The following is a 21,572-nucleotide window of genomic DNA, read 5'->3' as shown; positions in this document are numbered from 1 at the left end:
ATCCGTGGGATGGGATCCGTGGGATCCATGGGATCCATGGGATCCATGGGATAGAATCCACAGGATGGGATCCATGGGATTTATGGGATCCATGGGACAGAATCCATGGGATTTATGGGATCCATGGGATAGAATCCATGGGATGGGATCCATGGGATTTATGGGATCCACAGGATTTATGGGATCCATGGGATGGAATCTGTGGGATGGGATTTATGGGATTCATGGGATTCATGGGATCCATGGGATAGAATCCATGGGATGGGATAGGATTTATAGAATCCATGGGATTTATGGGATCCGTGGGATGGGATTTATGGGATCCATGGGATTTATGGGATCCACAGGATGGAATCCATGGGATGGGATCCATGGGATTTATGGGATCCACGTGATAGAATCTGTGGGATGGGATCCATGGGATCCATGGGATCCATGGGATTCATGGGATAGAATCCATGGGATAGGATAGGATTTATGGAATCCATGGGATTCATGGGATACATGGGATGGGATGGGATCCATGGGATTTATGGGATCCATGGGATTCATGGGATTCATGGGATAGAATCCATGGGATGGGATGGGATCCATGGGAATTATGGGATCCATGGGATTTATGGGATCCATAGGATTTATGGGATCTGTGGGATTTATGGGATCCGTGGGACAAAATCCATGGGATTGACGGGACTGAAGGAATCTGGGATAGCGAAAGGTTTCCATAGGGAATGGGATCAGGATGGACTTTAAAGCCCTTCCCAACCTGAACATTCCATGAATCCATGACCAAAATCCTTTAGAATTCGGCTCTGGAATAAATCTGGGATGTGCTCGGATCTGCCTGGCCAGGGGACGGGGGAGGAATTCGGGAAAAGCCCGGATGCCAGCATCCTGACCAAATCCATGGAAAAGGATCATCCTGCTCTTCCCTGGGATAATCGACAGCTGGAAAATCGTCAGGAAGGACAAAATGGATGCAGAAGGGATGGGATGCATGGGATGGAATTCCATGGGATGCTCTTCCAGCAGGAATCCAGGAATGCTGGGGAAAAGCTGGAAAAACCACCGGGAATTGCTCATCCTCTTTTTTTTTTCTTCCCTGGGAATCAACCCCAGATGCGCAAATAAGGAGGGAAAAAATTCCCCTTTGGAATGTGGGGAGATCCCTTCTCCTTCTGCCTGGAATTCTGGTTCCACAGAGAGCTTGGAATCCGCTGAATTCCATTGGAAGGGAAGATTCCTGATCCTTGAATTCTTGGGGAATGGGATTTCCCCTTCATTTATTTTGGATCCAGGCAGGGAATTGTGGAGTCCCAGAATTCCAGAGGCTGGGAGAGAATTCCAAGGTCACCAAGTCTAAGCCGGGGGCCATCCCAGCCCTGAGTGGAATTCCAGGAATTCCTTGGATTCTTCCAGGGATGGTGACTCCAAAGCTCCCCGGGCAGCCCCTGCTGACCCCCTTTCCATGGGGAAATTCCCAAAAATCCAATCCCGACCCAAGCTGAGGCCATTCCCTCTTTCCCTGTCCTTTCATCCCAATCCCACCTCGGATCCCGGCAGGACGTTGGGAAAAGGGATAAAACCCCCCTGGATCCTCCTTTTCCTTCGGCGGACCAGGAATTCCTTTGGAATTCCGGAATTCCCATCAGAGCTGGGGCAGTTCCCACCACTTCCGTGGATCATCCTGGATTTCCCCTCTTTTCCAGGCTGGACCAATCCCAGTTTTCCCAGTTTTCCCTCCTCTCCCAGCCCTCCATCATCCCAAACTCTCCATTCCTGCAGAAGATCTCGATGATGAATCCATGGTTGGAACTCATCCCTTGGGATACAATTCCCACAACTCCCGGAGTTCGGACCATTTCCCGAATGGGAAAATTCCCAATATTCCCACTTTCCACCTTTCCCATGGCTCCTGCAGGCCACAATTGGATCATCCTGGATTTTCCCTCTTTTCCAGGCTGGACCAATCCCAGTTTTCCCAGTTTTCCCTCTGCTCCCAGCCCAACCATTCCCAAACTCTCCATTCCCTGATGATGATTCCAGGACCGGAACGGATCCCTTGGGATACGATTCCCGCGATTCCCTCCAGCCCCACCGCCCAGGAGGAGCGCTCCGGTGATTCCATCCAGAATTCCAGCCGGAATTCCGGGATCCCGACCTTCTCCAACTGACCGATCCAAATGTTCCCAGTTTTCCCTCCTCTCCCACCCCTCCATCATCCCAAACTCTCCATTCCTGCAGGAGATCCTGACAATGGATGCGTGATTGGAACGGATCCCTTGGGATACGATTCCCGCGGTTCCCTCCGGCCCCACGGAGCGCTCCGGTGATTCCATCGAGAATTCCAGCCGGAATTCCGGGATACCCACCTTGCCTGGAGTCGTACTGGCGCATCTGCACCTCCTCCACGCATTCCGCCGGGAACCAGCCGCTCCTGCCCTTCACGGATCCTTCCCAGAATCCGCCCTCGCCGATGCTCAGCACTGCGGAAAACCGGGATCGCCAGTCAGGGGGGAATCCCGGGAAAAGGGGACTTGGGACGGCGGAGGCACCGCGGGAACGCGGGAAGGAAAACCAGAGGGAAGCTCGGGGATGGGGAGTTCTCCGTCGGTTCGGTTCCTATGGGAAAATCTGGAATTCCTGGGTTTTCCCACTCTGGATGCCAGAATTCCCAAACTGCGCCGCTCCGGATGCCACAATTCCCAAACTGCGCCGCTCCGGATGCCAGAATTCCCGTCATTTTCCCACTCTGGGTGCATGCATTTCCAAATTCCCCATTTTTTTTTCTCTCCCTCTGGATGCCCCATTCCCAACTTTTCACACTCTGGATCTCCAAATTCTCAAACTGCCCCACTCGTGACCAAATCCCAAATTTTCCCACTCTGGACACCCAGTTCCTGATTTTTCACACTCTGGACAAACAAATTCCCAAATTTTCCCACTCTGGACACCCAATTCCTGGTTTTCCACACTCTGGACACCCAAATTCCAAATTTTCCCACTCTGGACACCCAGTTCCTGGTTTTTCACACTCTGGACACCCAAATTCCCAAATTTTCCCACTCTGGAGGCCCAATTCCTGATTTTTCACACTCTGGACACCCAAATTCCCAAATTTTCCCACTCTGGACGCCCAATTCCTGATTTTTCACACTCTGGACACCCAAATTCCCAAATTTTCCCACTCTGGACGCCCAATTCCTGATTTTTCACACTCTGGACACCCAAATTCCCAAATTTTCCCACTCTGGACACCCAATTCCCGATTTTTCACACTGTGGACACCCAAATTCCCAAATTTTCCCACTCTGGACACCCAATTCCTGGTTTTTCACACTCTGGACACCCAAATTCCCAAATTTTCCCACTCTGGACACCCAATTCCTGATTTTTCACACTCTGGACACCCAAATTCCCACATTTTCCCACTCTGGACACCCAATTCCTGGTTTTTCACACTCTGGACAAACAAATTCCCAAATTTTCCCACTCTGGACACCCAATTCCTGATTTTTCACACTGTGGACACCCAAATTCCCAAATTTTCCCACTCTGGACACCCAATTCCTGGTTTTTCACACTCTGGACACCCAAATTCCCAAATTTTCCCACTCTGGACACCCAATTCCTGGTTTTTCACACTCTGGACACCCAAATTCCCAAATTTTCCCACTCTGGACACCCAATTCCTGTTTTTTCACACTCTGGACACCAAATTCCCAAATTGTCCCACTCTGGAGACCCAAATGCCCGGATTTTTCCACTCTGGATGCCAAAATTCCCAAAGTGTCCCACTCTAAATGCCTTCATCCCAAATTTTCCCAGTCTGGGTGCCCAAATTCCTGAATTTTCCCACTCTGGATGTCTGGATTCCTGAATTGTGCCACTCAGGATCCCCAAATCCCAGCAGCACCTTCCCGGTGTTCTCCAGGTGTTCTCCAGGTGTTCTCCAGGTGTGAATCCACTCTGGGCTGTCCAGATCCTGGAATTCCAGAGGCTGGAAAAGCCCTCCTGGATCACTGAGCACAAGCTGGGCCCGATCCCAGCCCTGAGTGGAATTCCATGAATTCCTTGGATTCCTCCAGGGATGGGCACTCCAAAGCTCCCCGGGCAGCCCAAGGCCTGACCCCATTCCATGGAAAAATTCCCAAATATCCAACCCCAACCTCCCCTGGCCGGGCTGAGGCCGCTCCCTCTTTTCCCGGGGCTCATTCCCTGGAGCAGATCCCGATCCAAAGGCTGAGGTTGGGCGGATCCCAAACTTCCGCCGATTTTATGGAATCCTGGAATGGTTTGGGTGGGGAGGGACCTCAAATCCCATCTCATTCCAAAGGCAGGGAAAGCTCCCGTTATCCCAGGGGCTCCAAGATCTGGACACTTCCAGGGATCCTGGAGCTGGATCCAGGCTGGGAGAGCTGGGGATGTTCTCCTGGAGAGGAGAAGGATCCAGGGAGAGCTTCCAGCACATTCCAGGGGCTCCAGGAGAGCTGCAGAGGGGCTGGGGACAAGGCTGCAGGGACAGGACACAGGGAATGGCTCCCACTGCCAGAGGGCAGCCAGGGATGGGAGATTGGGAATGAGGAATTCCTGGCTGGGCTGGGATTGCCAGAGCAGCTGGGGCTGCCCCTGGATCCCTGGAATGTCCCAGGAAAGGCTGGAGCAGCCTGGGATGGTGGGATTGGAATGGGATGGGATTTGAGGTCCCTTCCCACCCAAACCATTCCAGGATTCTGGGATCAAGGAGGTTCAGAATCCATCCCGAGGGATTTTTATGGAAGTTGGGGATGGAAAAGGGAAGGGAGACCCTTCCTGGAGTGCCGAGATTCCCAGTGAAACCCCCGGATCCCAAAATTCCTTCCTGGAGCAGAGCTGGGGTGGGGCTGGATCCAATCCCGGGCTCCAATCCCTCCAGGAATGGAGGGAATTCCATGGGAAGGGAGATTGGGGTGGGATTTTGGGAAGGAATTCCCAGAGCAGCTGGGGCTGCCCCTGGATCCCTGGAATTCCCAAGGAAAGGCTGGAGCAGCCCGGGATTGTGGGAATTTCCCTGTCCTTGGAATGGGATTTGAGGTCTCTTCCCACCAAACCATCCCAGGATTCCAGAAAAGGAAAAAAAAAAACCGGGAATTCCTGTGGGATTTGCTGCCCCATTCCCACATTTCTCCCGAGGCTTTATCCCAGCTCCCATTCCTGCAGATCCATCAGAGCCAATCCCAAATTTCTTCAGGCATCCGAAAATCCAGCCCTGCTCCATCCATCCCAAACAATTCCCAGAAGGATCCAGGAATTAAATCCTGCCTGGAGGCATCCAAGAAAAAACAAATCCAAGGAAAAGCCGAACAGCAAAATCCTTTCAGGCTCCTCCAGGGGTTTTTTTTTGGGATGCAAATTCTCCGACTCTCCAAAGGTTTCGGTGCTGTCAAGCCTTGGAATGATCCCAAATCCCGGAATTTGCTCCATTCCCACTGCTCTGAAAATTCCCGCTTTGAAGCTCTTTGGAATTCCGGCCTCCCAGGAATGAAGTTTGGGATTTAGGGCTTCCCTTTCCAAGGTCGGACCCCCTTTCCATGGAAAAATATTCCCAAAATCCAACCGAAATTCCCCCTCGAGGCCGTTCGGTCTTATCCCATCCTTCATTCCCTGGATTCTCCTTTCCTCCCATCGCCATTCCCAATTTTTCCTCCTCTCTTCCAAGGCTTCCCATCCTCATCCTGCACGGCCTGGACCAGCCAGGAATTCCAGCAGGGATTTCCGCCGGGAATCTGTGTTTGTGTATGGAATGAGGGTCGGGAATGGATCCGATGGGTCTGGGAATCAGCCCTGGGAATGGCTCCGGATGGATCCGATGGATCTGGGAATCAGCCCTGGGAATAGCTCCGGATGGATCCGATGGATCTGGGAATCAGCACCGAGAATGGATCCGGATGGATCCGGGAATCAGCCCTGGGAATTGATCCAGATGGATCCGATGGATCCGGGAATCAGCACCGGGAATGGATCCGATGGATCCGGGAATCAGCACTGGGAATGGATCCTGAGGGATCTGGGAATGAGCCCTGGGAATGGCTCTGGAGGGATCCAATTGGATCCAGGAATCAGCCCTGGGAATTGATCCGGATGGATCTGATGGATCCGGGAATCAGCCCTGGGAATTGATCCGATGGATCTGGGAATCAGCACCGGGAATGGCTCCGGATGGATCTGATGGATCCAGGAATCAGCACCAGGAATGGATCCGGAGGGATCTGGGAATCAGCACCAGGAGCTGGAATGGCCCTGGACGGATCCCGGAATCAGCACTGGGAATGGCTCCGGATGGATCTGAGGGATGTGGGAATCAGCACCAGGAATGGATCCGGATGGATCCGATGGATCCGGGAATCAGCCTGGGAATGGCTCTGGATGGATCCGATGGATCCGGGAATCAGCCCTGGGAATTGATCCAGATGGATCTGGGAATCAGCCCTGGGAATAGCTCCGGATGGATCCGATGGATCCGGGAATCAGCCTGGGAATGGATCCGGATGGATCTGGGAATCAGCCCTGGGAATAGCTCCGGATGGATCCGATGGATCCGGGAATCAGCCTGGGAATGGCTCTGGATGGATCCGATGGATCCGGGAATCAGCACCGAGAATGGATCCGGATGGATCCGGGAATCAGCCCTGGGAATTGATCCAGATGGATCCGATGGATCCGGGAATCAGCACCGGGAATGGATCCGATGGATCCGGGAATCAGCACTGGGAATGGATCCTGAGGGATCTGGGAATGAGCCCTGGGAATGGCTCTGGAGGGATCCAATTGGATCCAGGAATCAGCCCTGGGAATGGCTCCGGATGGATCTGATGAATCCGGGAATCAGCACCAGGAATGGATCCGGAGGGATCTGGGAATCAGCACCAGGAGCTGGAACGGCCCTGGACGGATCCCGGAATCAGCCCTGGGAATGGCTCCGGATGGATCTGAGGGATGTGGGAATCAGCACCAGGAATGGATCTGGATGGATCTGGGAATCAGCCTGGGAATGGCTCTGGATGGATCCGATGGATCCAGGAATCAGCACTGGGAATGGATCCGATGGATCCGGGAATCAGCACCGAGAATGGATCCGGATGGATCCGGGAATCAGCCCTGGGAATTGATCCAGATGGATCCGATGGATCCGGGAATCAGCACCGGGAATGGATCCGATGGATCCGGGAATCAGCACTGGGAATGGATCCTGAGGGATCTGGGAATGAGCCCTGGGAATGGCTCTGGAGGGATCCAATTGGATCCAGGAATCAGCCCTGGGAATGGCTCCGGATGGATCTGATGAATCCGGGAATCAGCACCAGGAATGGATCCGGAGGGATCTGGGAATGAGCCCTGGGAATGGCTCTGGAGGGATCCAATTGGATCCAGGAATCAGCCCTGGGAATTGATCCGGATGGATCTGAGGGATCCGGGAATCAGCACCGGGAATGGATCCGGAGGGATCTGGGAATCAGCACCAGGAGCTGGAACGGCCCTGGACGGATCCCGGAATCAGCCCTGGGAATGGCTCCGGATGGATCTGAGGGATCTGGGAATCAGCACTAGGAATGGATCCGGATGGATCTGAGGGATGTGGGAATCAGCACTAGGAATGGCTCCGGATGGATCCGATGGATCCGGGAATCAGCACCGGGAGCTGCTCCTGCTCCGGACGGATCCGGGAATCGTCCCCGGCGCCGTTCCCGCTCCGCCGGCTCCAGCTGCGGAGCCGATTTGGGAACGGATCCGGCTTTGATTCCCATCATTATCCTGCCGTTCCGGCTCTAATCAAGATTCCTTGGAATAAATAGAGGCAATCAAAGGGACCCGGAAAGGGAGGGAACAACCGGAGCTGGGAAAACATTCCCAAGGGATTCTCAGCCTCAGCAGAAATTCAGGATTGGGGGCAGGAAGGAGCTCGGGGATGGGATTTGCTGATCCAAAGGTTCCGGATCCTTCCCTCGATCCAAGATTTCCTCTCCCCTCCTCATTCCCATTTTCCTTCCCTATTCCCAAGGATCCGGATCCCACCCGGAGCGGCATTCCCACAGTGGGAATGGGTTTTCCATGGGCTGGAATTCCAGGATTTCTCAGCCCCCTCCCCCAGAATTCCCCGTCAAACCTTCCCAGAGCTGATCCCACCTGGAAAACTGGGATGAATCCCAGCACAATTCATCGTTCCCAAATTCCCAGTGCAGCATTCCCAGCACTCTTCCTTTATCCCAAGGAATTCCTGGCAGCTCCAGCAGGGTGGGAGCCACAGGAGCAGAAGTTACAAGGGAATGTGGCCCTGGAATGGCCCTTAAAGATGAAAAGCGGGAATATTGGGAATATTTCCGAGGGCCGCGTTCCCAAAAACCGGGATCAATCCCATCCGGATCCATTGGGATCCAGGGAATTCCAGCTCCTGGCACAGCCATGGCATAGGGAAAGCTGTTCCCGAATCCCGCGGATCCCGCATTCCTCAGGGAGCGAATTCCAGGATGTTGGGAATACAGGGAGGATCCCGGGGGATGGGGGAGATCCGAAGGCTCCTGGACCCAGCAGATTCCCAGGAAATTCCCAAGCACGGATATCCCTCAAATCCCAGCCGGCAAAGGCCAGAGGTCAGAAAATCCGGGAATGGCCGGAGCTGGGAAGGATCCAAAGGGATCGGAGCCAGGCGGGATTGCTGGAATGTTCCTTTTGCTGCTATTCCCTCTTTTCCATAACCTGGGAATGATGATGGCAGCATCCCAGGGAATAAAAGGAGGGAAAGCCAATAAAAAAAAGCTGGAATGCTGAGCACATTCCATAGGAAAACCAGGGAGAAATTCCCATTTCCTGCAATCTCCCGGCACCGGGAGAGCAGCGGGATCCTGGAACTGCTGGATCCGGACAGGAAAATCCAGGGAATACGGGCTGAGGGATCCAGGCGGGAAAAGCGGGAATGAGGCACCGATCCCAATGGGAAATCCCGGGAAAAGCCCATTTCCAGCTGGAAATGGGAATTCCCGTGCCTCGGGAATGCTGGGAGCACAGAAAATCCTCCAAATCCTGCTCCAAACCAGGAAAGAGTCAAAATGTGGGAAAAGGATCGGGATTCCCGGGATCGCCCTTGGGAAAGGGGTCCTGGAATGGTTTGGGTGGGAATGGAGCAGAAATCCCATGGAATTCCAAGGGCAGGGAAATTCCCGCCATCCCAGGCTGCTCCAGCCTTTCCTTGGACATTCCCGGGATCCAGGGGCAGCCCCAGCTGCTCTGGCAATCCCAGCCCAGCCAGGAATTCCTCATTCCCAAAAATTCCCAAAATCCCATCCATCCCTCTGGCAGTGGGAGCCATTCCCTGGCTCCTGTCCCTCCAGGCCTTTCCCAAATTTCAGCTTTCCCGGAGCCCCTTTAGGCCTTGGAATGTGCTGGAATCTCTCCCTGGATCCTCCCCTGCTCCAGGAGAAAACATTCCCGCTTTTCCCAGCCCTGGCTCCTGCTCCTTCTCCCGGCGTTTATTCCCTCGGATGTTTTTCCCAGGCTTTTCCAGGAGTTTTCCTGGCTCAGCATTCCCGAGCTCCGGAGGAGAGGGAAGAGCAGCCGGAGCCGTCTCACACCCGTGCCCACGGAAAACATGGATGGGGAAGGAGTCAGGGATCCAAGGAAACCCGAGGCTGCTCCAAGCTTTTCCCGGGAAGAGGAGGAGGAGGAGCCCCAGGAGTTCAGGGAATCCCTTCGGAATCCTCTTCCCGCTGAAAAGCCGGGATGTGTCTGAGGGATTAGCGCCACTCCACAGGTGGAAATTCCCTGGATAATCCGGCCTGGGAAATGTCTGGGATGTTGTTTCAGCCTGAGGGGGTTTTCCTAATTCCCGCCCGTTTTCCGGGAAAAATTTGGGATCAGCCCTGTGAGCAGGGATTGAGGAATGTTTTGGGATCGCTCCCCGCTGGAATTCCCAGCTGGAAAACAGCCGGGTTTGGGAATTCTCCATCCTGAAAAATCCCAGGGACAGGGAGTCCTCAGCGTCCTTAGGGAAGGAATTCCTGGAATTCCCACCCCAGCTCCTGGCAGGATGAGGAACTCCATGGGAAGCCCTGGGAATGCTGGATCCCAGCCGGAATTCCCAGAGAATCCCAGGGCAGGACAGCCCAGGGAATGCGGGCAGGGATTGGGATGGGCCCATCCCGCTTGGAATGCGCCACAAAGGCCAGAACCATCCCAAAAAAACCATGGAAAACCTGGATCCACACCCCCAAAACCATGGAAAACCTGGATCCACATCCCCAAAATAATGGAAAACCTGGATCCACACCCCCAAAATAATGGAAAACCTGGATCCACATCCCCAAAACCATGGAAAACCTGGATCCACATCCCCAAAATAATGGAAAACCTGGATCCACATCCCCAAAATAATGGAAAACCTGGATCCACATCCCCAAAATAATGGAAAACCTGGATCCACACCCCCAAAACCATGGAAAACCTGGATCCACATCCCCAAAATAATGGAAAACCTGGATCCACACCCCCAAAACCATGGAAAACCTGGATCCACATCCCCAAAATAATGGAAAACCTGGATCCACATCCCCAAAATAATGGAAAACCTGGATCCACACCCCCAAAATAATGGAAAACCTGGATCCACACCCCCAAAACCATTGAAAACCTGGATCCACATCCCCCAGACTCATGGAAAACCCCCAATTTTCCAGGGAATATTCCTGGATTTTTTCCTTATTTTTCATTATCATGGACCAGGAGATGGAAAAATTCATTCTCCAAGTTTTTCTGCAGGAATGCTGACACTGGATTCCCGCCGGATCATTTGGGAAAGTCCTGATTTCCCTGAACTGATCTGAATTCCAGGAAAAAAATTATGGATCTGACTTGGAATTGGCAGCTGCAATCGGATCCTGGTGGAAAAGAGGGAAAAGGGCGATGACGTCACCTTTTCCATAAAAACCTGTGGACATTTTACTCCTGGAGGCTTTTTCCCCATGGAAATTCCAGGATTTCTGAGCAGCCTCTGCAGTCGGAGCGGAGCATGACACGGCACTTCCCAGCCCTTGGAAAAAAACCAGGATTAAACCCCGAAATCCTGGAATTCCTGGCCTTGGAAAAGCCCCCCTGGATTATCAAATCCCATTTTATTCCCGGCTCAACATCCTCGGAATTCCTTGTCATTCCGCCGGGGATGGCGACTCCAAACCTCCCTGGGCAAGGCCTGAGCACCCTTTCCATGGAAAAATTCCCAAATATCCAAACTGAGCCCAACCGGAGGCTGTTCTTCCTTCAGGAATTCTGTGGCAACCGGAATTCCCGATTCCAGCAGCATTCCCGAGCTTAATCCGCCTGAATTGGAGGGGAAATTCCATTTGCCCTCTCCTTTTCCTGATGGGAACAGCAATTCCCAGGTTTCAATCCAGCTGATCCCAACTCCAGGTGGGCGGGATTTTCCTGGGAATGGGAATCCACCGGGAGCCAGCTCCGAGAGCACCGGGAATCGTGTCCCCAAAATCCCAAATCCCCGAGCAGCAGGGATTCCCATGGAATTCCGAATGAGGAATTCCCAATCCGTAATTCCCCACCGGTTCCTCCCGCAATTCCCATTCCAGAATTTTCCCAGGAGGTGAATCCGGGTTTGGGTTTTCTGGGAATTTCAGGACACACAAGGACAGGGAAACTTTGGGAAGTGCAGGAAAACTGGGATGGGAGAGGAAGATCCCTCTGCCCCCCAATCCCATGGAATAAACAGCAGGAGTGGAGGGAAAACCGGGAAAAGCCGAGCTCCAAAAATCCTGGAAAACTCCCCACACTTGGAGGCCACAGTGAGGAAAAAATGTGGGAAAAAGGGTAAAGCTGGGAGAGGGACAAAAAATTCCAAGGAAAAATTCCATAGTTACCTACTTCACGGAGCTGCTGGTCTGGAGCGTGGATGGGAATGAAAAAGAGAAAAACATGGAAAAGAGAGAAAAAATACATGGAAAAGAGAGGGAAAAAAACATGGAAAGGAGAGGAAAAAACATGGAAAAGAGAGGGGGGAAAAACATGGAAAAGAGAGGGGAAAATACATGGAAAAGAGAGGGAAAAAACCATGGCAAAGAGAGAAAAAAACATGGAAAAGAGAGGGGGGAAAAACATGGAAAGGAGAGGAAAAAACATGGAAAAGAGAGGAAAAAAGCACGGAAAGAGAGGAAAAAAAACATGGAAAGGAGAGGGAAAAAAACATGGAAAAGAGAGGGAAAAAAAAACATGGAAAAGAGAGGGAAAAAAAACATGGAAAAGAGAGAAAAAAACATGGCAAAGAGAGGGAAAAACATGGAAAAGAGAGGGAAAAAAACATGGAAAAGAGAAGGGAAAAAAGCATGGAAAAGAGAGAAAAAATCTTGGAAAAGAGAGAAAAGAACATGGAAAACGTGGAGAGGCGCAAACAGAGCACGGCAATGAAATATGGGAATGGTCTCCAGCTAAATCCCTGGAATTATCCCCTGGAATGTCATCCAGGGACGTGTGGACACGTCAGCCATGTCAGAGCGTGGAGAATTCCAAAAAACCCAACCCGAGATCCCAAATTTGGTTGGAATTCCAGGTCAGGACCATGGAAAATCCCTGAACTCCAACCCGAGATCCCAAATTTTGGTGAAATTCCAGATCAGGACCACAGACAGCTCCCAAAATCCCGACAAAAGATCCCAGGTTTGGTTGGAATTCCAGGTCAGAGCACGAAGATCCCCTGAAAACTCAACCTATGATCCCAAATTTCCTTGGAATTCCAGGTCAGGCCATGGACAGCCCCTCCAATCCCAAAATTATCCCAAATCCGGTTGGAATTCCAGGCCAGGCCATGGACATCACCTCCAATCCCAAAAATTATCCCAAATTTCCTTGGAAATCCAGGTCAGACCATGAACATCACCTCCAATCCCAAAAAAAATCCCAAATCCGGTTGGAATTCCAGGCCAGACCGTGGACAGCCCCTCCAATCCCAAAAATTATCCCAAATCCGGTTGGAATTCCAGGTCAGGCCATGGACAGACCCTCCAATCCCAAAATTATCCCAAATTTCCTTGGAAATCCAGGTCAGACCGTGGACAACCCCTCCAATCCCCCAAAAAAATCCCAAATTTCCTCGGGAAAACAAATCCCCAATTCCCTTCCCCACCTCCCCGAATTCCCGGCGTTTCCCAGCCCGGAACGTTCCGACACTTCCGATCCCACGGGGACTCGATTCCCTCTGGAATTTTCCCGCCGGTTTTGGGTCACGCTGGAAAACTGGGACGGCTCCGAGGTCAGCGGGATGCGGAGCGGAATTAATGAGGAATTTTCTAATTTTGGGATGGGAATCGGGGCCGGCCGCCGGCTCAGCGTGCGCCGGGATATTCCCAACGGGAATCTCGCCCGGGTTTCTCCATTCCCAAGGAAAACCAAGGCGCTTCCCAAATTCCAGCTGGGAATTCGGGGTCACTTGGAGCCCCTCGTTTATGGGTTGGAATTCCAGGTGGGAATAACAATTCCCAGGATTGTCTGGAGCCGAGCAGGGAGCAAATCCACCTGGAATTCCCAGGAAAATCCTGAAATTATTCCCAAAAAAACCATCAGGTACCACTTCCGTTTTGGGCTTGCCTTGGAATATCCCATAATTTAGGGATTCCCAGTGGAATTCTCATAGGAAGTGGGAAGCACAAGGAGATTTTTCCAGAGGATGGGGAAAAGCAACATTCCAGGATTAAATTGTGGGATCCAAATCCGGGAAAGGCGCCGGGAAATGCAGGAATGAAACGAATCCTTAAAATTATCCCTTCAAACACTAAAATGAAGGGGGGAAATTTTCTCTTGGAAAAATTCTGGGAATTTTCCTGCTCAGTTTAAGATTTCTGTGTCCAAAGGTTTTTTCCCGCCGGGAGCATTTCCTGCTCCAGCCCCTGATCCCAAAAATGATCCATGGAATTATCCCAGGGAATCCCAAAAGCCTGGAAAATTGGATTTATAATGGAGGCTCTTCCCAAGAATTCCGGGGAAAATCCTTTTCTTCGTTAAAATCTGGAATTCCCAGAATTCCAGCTTCGGGAACGAACGAAGGGAAGGATTTTGGTGCCAAGACAGAATTTTCCAACTCATCCAAGTGGGAAAATGGATCCCATCCCAGAGGTTCCGCTCTCCCTTTTTTCCAAAGGAAAAGATCCATCCAAAACCAAGATCCAAGGAGAATCCGTTGGGATCAGCCCGGGAATCAGAGGAAAACCTCGGGAATTCCTGCGCTGGTCAATCCCAAAAATATTTGGATGGATTTGGATCCGACTCCGGAGCTGAGCCCACAAGTCCCAGCCCAGGCTTGGGATCCTGAAGGGAAAAAAGCAGGAATTGTGGGAATTCTGTGCCAAAAAAATTGGAGGGAAAAGAGCAGAAAATGTGGGAATTCTGTCCCAAAAAATGGAGAGGAAATAAAAAGCAGGAAATGTGGGAATTCTGTCCCAAAAAAATGGAGAGAAAAAAAAGCAGGAAATGTGGGAATTCTGTCCCAAAAAAATGGAGAGGAAATAAAAAGCAGGAAATGTGGGAATTCTGTCCCAAAAAAATGGAGAGAAAAAAAAGCAGGAAATGTGGGAATTCTGTCCCAAAAAAGAACCAGAGGAGAAAAAACCAGGAATTGTGGGGATTCTGTCCCAAAAATCCGAGTTTTGATGGGATCTCCCTCTCTTGTCACCAAGGATTTTTCCAGGGACAACTGATAAGAATTCCAAACGTTCTCCCAGATCCCAGGAATAAACATCATTTTTATGGGAATTTTCTGGAATAACCCAGCCTCATCCTGGATATTTCCACGGTTTTCCGATGGATTTCCATCCCCACATTGGGAAAATCTCCTTTTTTGGGAATTTCAGAAACTCTGGGATGATTCCAATGGATCCCGACCAAGGAACACCGCGGGAATTCCTGGTCTTCTCCAGATAAGGAAAAAATTCCATTAAAAACTGGGAGGTAGGGAATAAAAAATCCGGGAATTGTCCTGTCCAGCTTCCCTGCGGATGCAGAAATTTGGGAAGAGGGATCTTCCCTGGCAAAGATCGGTGCTGAAGGAAAAGCAAAGCACGGGAAAAGTCGGGAATTTTTGAATCCCAAGCCAGATCCCTCCACGTGGAGCGGAGGAGGAGCCAAGAATTCCTGGAATTCCGGAATGGTTTGGGTGGGAAGGAGCTTTGGGATCATCCCGTGCCAATTCCCACGTTGCTCCGAATTGACCTGGGACAACTCCAGGGATGGATCAGCCCCAATTCCAAACCCTTTTCCAACAAAAAATCCCAAAAATCCTGAGGCCATCCCACCAATCCCCAAATCCCGATTTGTTTTTCCCCCCCTATATCCAGCGGAGAACTTTTCCTTGGATTTCCACTCAGAAAAAGTTGGATTTGGGGAAGTTCCAAGCGGAGCGGCTCTGAAAATTCCACAAAACTTTTCCCGGTGACCTGAAATCCCAAAAATCCCAATGGAAAAATCCCGGCCTGGCCTGAGATGAAGGAAGGCAGCCGGGGAAAAGCGGGATTTGGGACAGATGGCATTCCCGAGGGCTCGGCTCATTTTCCAGCCGGGAACCAGCTGCATCCTGGCTTCTTCCCAACCCTTCCCAAACGACTTTCCCCGAGGGAAAAACCAGGAGCGGGAGGAGAAATTCCTGACCTTGGGATGGAAGAAAAACTTCCCAGGAATTCCGAGCCCTGGAGAGGCCATGGGAACGAGCTGATCCCAGGAAATGCGGTGGAAAAACGGGAATATGGGATCGGGGAGGGTCCCGGGAAGGACGTGGAGCTGTTGGAGCAAATCCAGAGGAGGCGCTGGGAGGATTCAAGGGATGGAGCTGGGAGGAAAAGCTGGGAAAACTGGGAATGTTCCCCTGGAGAAGGGAAGGATCCGGGGAGAGCTTCCAGCACATTCCAGGCCCGGAGGGGATCCGGGAGAGCTGAAATTTGGGAAAGGAATGGAAGGATGGGATGCAGGGAATGGCTTCCCACTGGGAAAAGGGGGATTGGGGTGGGATTTTGGGAATGAGGAATTCCTGGCTGGGCTGGGATTGCCGGAGCAGCTGGGGCTGCCCCTGGATCCCGGGAATGTCCCGGGAAAGGCTGGAGCGGCCTGGGATGGCGGGAATTCCCCTGCCCTTGGAATGGGCCGGGAATGATCTCATGGATAGGGATGAGATCCATCCCCCCCACAGCATTCCATGACCCCGGAGATTCCCAGGCTGCTCCTTGGCCAGAATTCCTGAAATTCCAGCTTGCCATCCTCTTTCATTCCCAAACCTTTTCCCACCCTTCCAGCTCCATTCCCAGCATTCCCAGCATTCCCGGGAATCTCCAGCATCCGTCCCCCGCGTCATTCCAGAACCCTGGAGAGTTCCCGCGGCCGCAATTCCTGCAATTCCAGCCTCTCCCAACATTCCCGGCCACCCGCCGAGCTCAGCGCTCCGGCTGGATCCGGGATTTTCCCAAATCCACGGAACACGACAACGCAGCGCCGTCCCGGAGCTGCCAAGATTCCCAAAAAATCCACGGATCGGCCTCTCCCGGAGAAATTCCATGAGGGGAGGGATCGGCTTTGAGCCCCGCGTCCTCCCGAACTCCGGGAATATCCAGCGGGAAGCGCTTCCCGCTCCCGGGGGTCCCTCCACGTCCTCCTCCTCCCTTTCCCACGGGTTGTTTTTCCCGGGAGATCACACGCCAGGAATTTTGGGACGGAGAAGCGAATCCCAAGGATTTTGTGGCAGCGACTCCAGGACCACCCACTCCACGAGGAAAAACAGGGAAGAGGAGGGGGGGGAAAAAAGCATTTCACATCCCAGGAATCCTTCCCGGATCCTGGAATTCCACACAGCGCAGGAATGCCGAAATGCCGCGTGAAACCCTTGGAATTCCAAGGAACGCACGGGAATTCCTCAGCGCGGCCATTCCCGCGGGGAAAACAAATCCATGGGAAGGGCAGCGGGAATGTGGGAGCCGCAATTCCAAGCCGGGAACATTCCCGCTCTCCCTCTCCCGTCATTCCAGAGGCTCCAGCCCCGCGCCGTGCCAGGAATCCGCAACAATTCGCGGAGGAGGGAGAGGAGGAGAAGCTCCCAAAACTTTCCGGGGAGAGGGGGGAAAAAACTCTGGAATTCTCCGGCTGGCAGGGAATTCCCTTCCTCGGGAAGCTGGCAGCTGGAATTCCCAGCTTCCAGCAGAATTCCCAGCCCAACCCCACGGCAGCGCTGCCGTTATCCAGGAAAATTCCCCTGGGTTATCCATGAAATTTTCCTTGGTGTTATCCAGGAAAATTCCCCTAGGGTGATCCATGATTTTTTCCCTGCTGTTATCCATGAGAATTTCCCGGTTCCCGCTGCAGCTCTGGAAGCAGAGCCGGGAAAAGCCGGGATGGGCGGGGGGGGTTGGGAATTCGGGATGTGGGAATTCGGGATTTGGGAGCGGAGCCGGGACCGGCGGGGGGGGGGACAAGGACACGGCCCCGGAGGGACGGGAACGGGAACGCCGGGAATGGGAACACCGGGAATGGGAACGGAGCTGGAGCGGGGCCCCAAAACCGGGATTGGGGACCCCAAAACCGGGATTGGGGACCCCAAAACCGGGATTGGGGAGTCCCCAAAACAGGATTGGGGACCCCAAAACCGGGATTGGGGATCTCACAGAGCTCCAGCCCCAAAACCGGGATTGGGGATCCCAAAATCAGGATGGGGACCCCAAAACCGGGATTGGGGATCCCACAGAATTCCAGCCCCAAAACCGGGAGGGGACCCCAAAACCAAAATGGGGACCCCAAAACCGGGATTTGGGATCCCTAAAACAGGATGGGGACCCCAAAACCGGGACTGGGGATCCCACAGAATTCCAGCCCCAAAACCGGGATTGGGGATCCCAAAATCAGGATGGGGATCCCAAAACCGAAACTGGGGACCCCACAGAGCTCCAGCCCCAAAACCGGGAGGGGAACCCCAAAACCAGGAATAAGGACCCCAAAAACGGGATAGGGACCCCACAGAGCTCTGGCCCCAAAACCAGGATGGGGACCCCAAAAGCGGGGTGGGGACCCCAAAAGCGGGGTGGGGACCCCAAAACTGCACAACAGGACTGGGGACCCCAAAACACTGCAGCTCCATGAGTGGCCAGGGGACCCCAAAAGCTGCAGCTCCACAGCTGGGCTGGACACCCCACAGTTTTGGGACGCCACAGCTGGGCTGGAGACCCCAAAAGCTGCATCCCCACAGCCACAGTGGAGACCCCAAAATCTGCAGCCCCACAACCACAGTGGAGACCCCAAAATCTGCAGCCCCACAACCACAGTGGAGACCCCGCAGCCCTGCAGCCCCAAAACCAGACTGGAGACCCCGAAATCTGCAGCCCCACAGCCACAGTGGAGACCCCGAAAGCTGCAGCCCCATCCCTGGGTTGGGCACCCCAAAAGCTGCAGCCCCACAGCCACAGTGGAGACCCCAGAGCTTTGCAGCCCCAAAATCAGACTGGGGACCCCGAAGTGCTGCAGCCCCCCAGGTGGGCAGGACACCCCAAAAGCTGCAGCCCCCCAGGTGGGCTGGACACCCCAAAAGCTGCAGCCCCACAGGTGGGCTGGACACCCCAAAAGCTGCAGCCCCACAGGTGGCCAGGGCACCCCAAAAGCCGCAGCCCCACAGTGGGCTGGAGACCCCAGGATTCTGCAGCCCCACAGGTGGGTAGGACACCCCAAAAGCTCCAGCCCCACAACCACACTGGAGACCCCAAAAGCCTCAGCCCCACAGATGGGCTGGAGACCCCAGGATTCTGCAGCCCCACAGGTGGGTAGGACACCCCAAAAGCTGCAGCCCCACAGGTGGGCAGGGCACCCCAAAAGCTCCAGCCCCACAACCACACTGGACACCCCAAAAGCCGCAGCCCCAAAACCAGACAGGGCACCCCAAAAGCCGCAGCCCCCCGGGTGGGCAGGGCACCCCAAAAGCCGCAGCCCCCCGGGTGGGCAGGGCACCCCGATCCCTCCACCGCACACCTGAGCGCTCCCCATCCCTGCCCGCATCCCTCGCCCCATCCCCGCCGCTGCCGCATCCCGCGCCGGGGGCATCGCCCGCCGCTCCTCCCGCCCTCCGCGGCCGCCCCGCGCCGCCGTCCCGCCGTCCCCGCTCACCCTTGACGGCCTCGCCGCGGTTGAGCTGGATCTCGCCCTCGCCCTGCGGCGCGTAGCTCTTCACCACGATGAACTTGCGGCCGGGCACGGCGCTGTAAAGCTTCCGCTTGGGCCCGCGCAGCGGGGCGGGCGCGGCGCGGGGCGCGGGCTCGGCACCGGGACCGGCGGGCGGCCCGGCGGGGCCGGCGGGGCTGTAAACGAACACGTAGGTGACGGTGCTGATGCCCGGCAGCTCGCGGCTCGCCCCGCCGCGCCCCGCGGGCTGCGCCATGGCCGCGGGCGGTCCCCGCGGGGCTCGGGGTGGTCCCCGCGGGGCTCGGGGTGGTCCCCGCGGGGCTCGGGGTGGTCCCCGCGGGGCTCAGCGCGGCCCCGGCGGCGCCGCCCGGGCGCGGCCAGCGGCGGAGGCCGGAGCGGCACCGGCTGCGGGGCGGCCGCCGCCCGCCACCGCCGGCTCCATGGCGCAGCGGCGCCGCCCGCCCCGCGCTCCGCTCCGCTCCCTCCGGCGCACCATGGCCCGGGGCAGGTGGGGCCGGCCCGCGGCTCCTCCCCCGGCGGGCGGGAGCGCCGCCGCACCGGCCGCCCCCGCTCCCGCCGCCGCCGCCGCCGCCGCCGCCGCCGCCCCCGCGGTCCCGACCCCGCTCCCGCTCCTGGTCCTGGTCCCGCATCCCGCTCCTGGTCCCGATCCCGGATCCCGCATCCCGCTCCTGGTCCTGATCCCGCATCCCGCTCCTGGTCCTGATCCCGGATCCCGCATCCCGCTCCTGGTCCTGATCCCGCATCCCGCTCCTGGTCCCGACCCCGCTCCCGCTCCTGGTCCCGATCCCGGATCCCGGATCCCGCTCCTGGTCCCGATCCCGCATCCCGCTCCTGGTCCTGGTCCCGCTCCCGCTCCTGGTCCCGATCCCGGATCCTGCTCCTGGTCCTGATCCCGCATCCCGCTCCTGGTCCTGATCCCGGATCCCGGATCCCGCTCCTGGTCCTGATCCCGGATCCCGCTCCTGGTCCTGATCCCGCATCCTGCTCCTGGTCCTGATCCCACATCCCGCTCCTGGTCCTGATCCCGCATCCCACTCCTGGTCCTGGTCCCGCTCCCGCTCCTGGTCCTGATCCCGCATCCCGGATCCCACTCCTGGTCCTGATCCCGGATCCCGCTCCTGGTCCTGATCCTGCATCCCGCTCCCGCTCCTGGTCCCGATCCCGCATCCCGCTCCCACTCCTGGTCCCGATCCCAGATCCCGCTCCTGGTCCCGGGGCCAATTCCGGATCCCGACCCCGCTCCCGCTCCTGATCCCGACACCAATCCCGTTGCCGCTCTTGATCCCAATCCCGCTCCCGATCCCAATCCCGCTCCTGATCCCAATCCCGCTCCTGATCCCAATCCCGCTCCTGATCCCAATCCCGCTCCCGATCCCAATCCCGCTCCTGATCCCAATCCCGCTCCCGGGACTGTCAAGCAGCACCCACATTCCCGTGTGGGAATGGGAGTGGGAATGGGAATGGGAGTGGCACCATGCCAGAGCCATCATGGGACCCTTCCCGATCCCATTCCCGATCCCGGGCCGATCCCGATCCCGATCCCATCCCGGTGGGGCCCGCCCGGAGCCGCCCCCTGGCGGCCGCTGCCGGCGCTGCCGCGGGGAGGGAATGGGAATGGGAACGGGAACGGGAATGGGAATGGGAATGGGAATGGGAATGGGAACGGGGATGGGAATGGGAATGGGAACGGGAAAGGGAATGGGAATGGGAACGGGGATGGGAATGGGAATGGGAACGGGAATGGGAATGGGAATGGGAACGGGGATGGGAATGGGAACGGGGATGGGAATGGGAATGGGAATGGGAATGGGAATGGGAACGGGAATGGGAATGGGAATGGGAATGGGAATGGGAATGGGAATGGGAACGGGGATGGGAATGGGAATGGGAATGGGAACGGGGATGGGAATGGGAACGGGAATGGGAATGGGAATGGGAACGGGAATGGGAATGGGAATGGGAATGGGAATGGGAATGGGAACGGGGATGGGAATGGGAATGGGAATGGGAACGGGGATGGGAATGGGAACGGGGATGGGAATGGGAATGGGGAATGGGAATGGGAATGGGAACGGGAATGGGAATGGGAATGGGAACGGGAATGGGAATGGGAACGGGGATGGGAATGGGAACGGGGATGGGAATGGGAATGGGAACGGGGATGGGAATGGGAATGGGAACGGGGATGGGAATGGGAATGGGAATGGGAACGGGGATGGGAATGGGAATGGGAACGGGAATGGGAATGGGAATGGGAACGGGGATGGGAATGGGAATGGGAACGGGAATGGGAATGGGAATGGGAACGGGGATGGGAATGGGAACGGGGATGGGAATGGGAACGGGGATGGGAATGGGAACGGGAATGGGAATGGGAATGGGAA

General features: G+C 55.2%; 1 protein-coding gene across 1 annotated transcript in view; it reads right to left on the bottom strand.

Annotated features, from left to right (window-relative positions):
- The window catches only part of SHANK3 (SH3 and multiple ankyrin repeat domains 3), a 146,813-nt gene that overhangs the window by 74,230 nt on the left and 51,011 nt on the right, over positions 1–21,572 (bottom strand). The window contains exons 11-12 of the mRNA XM_077783730.1: positions 19,153–19,343; positions 2,373–2,486 (exon numbers count right to left, since the gene is read on the bottom strand). Of these exons, the coding sequence (XP_077639856.1) occupies positions 2,373–2,486; positions 19,153–19,343 (305 nt within the window). The remainder of the gene's footprint in view (positions 1–2,372; positions 2,487–19,152; positions 19,344–21,572) is intronic.

This window comes from Lonchura striata, chromosome 5, assembly GCF_046129695.1.
Source record: "Lonchura striata isolate bLonStr1 chromosome 5, bLonStr1.mat, whole genome shotgun sequence".
In the NCBI taxonomy this organism is placed as follows: Eukaryota; Metazoa; Chordata; class Aves; order Passeriformes; family Estrildidae; genus Lonchura; species Lonchura striata.
The sequence above is the reverse complement of the archived record's forward strand: the minus strand, read 5'-3'. Positions and strand labels throughout refer to the sequence as shown.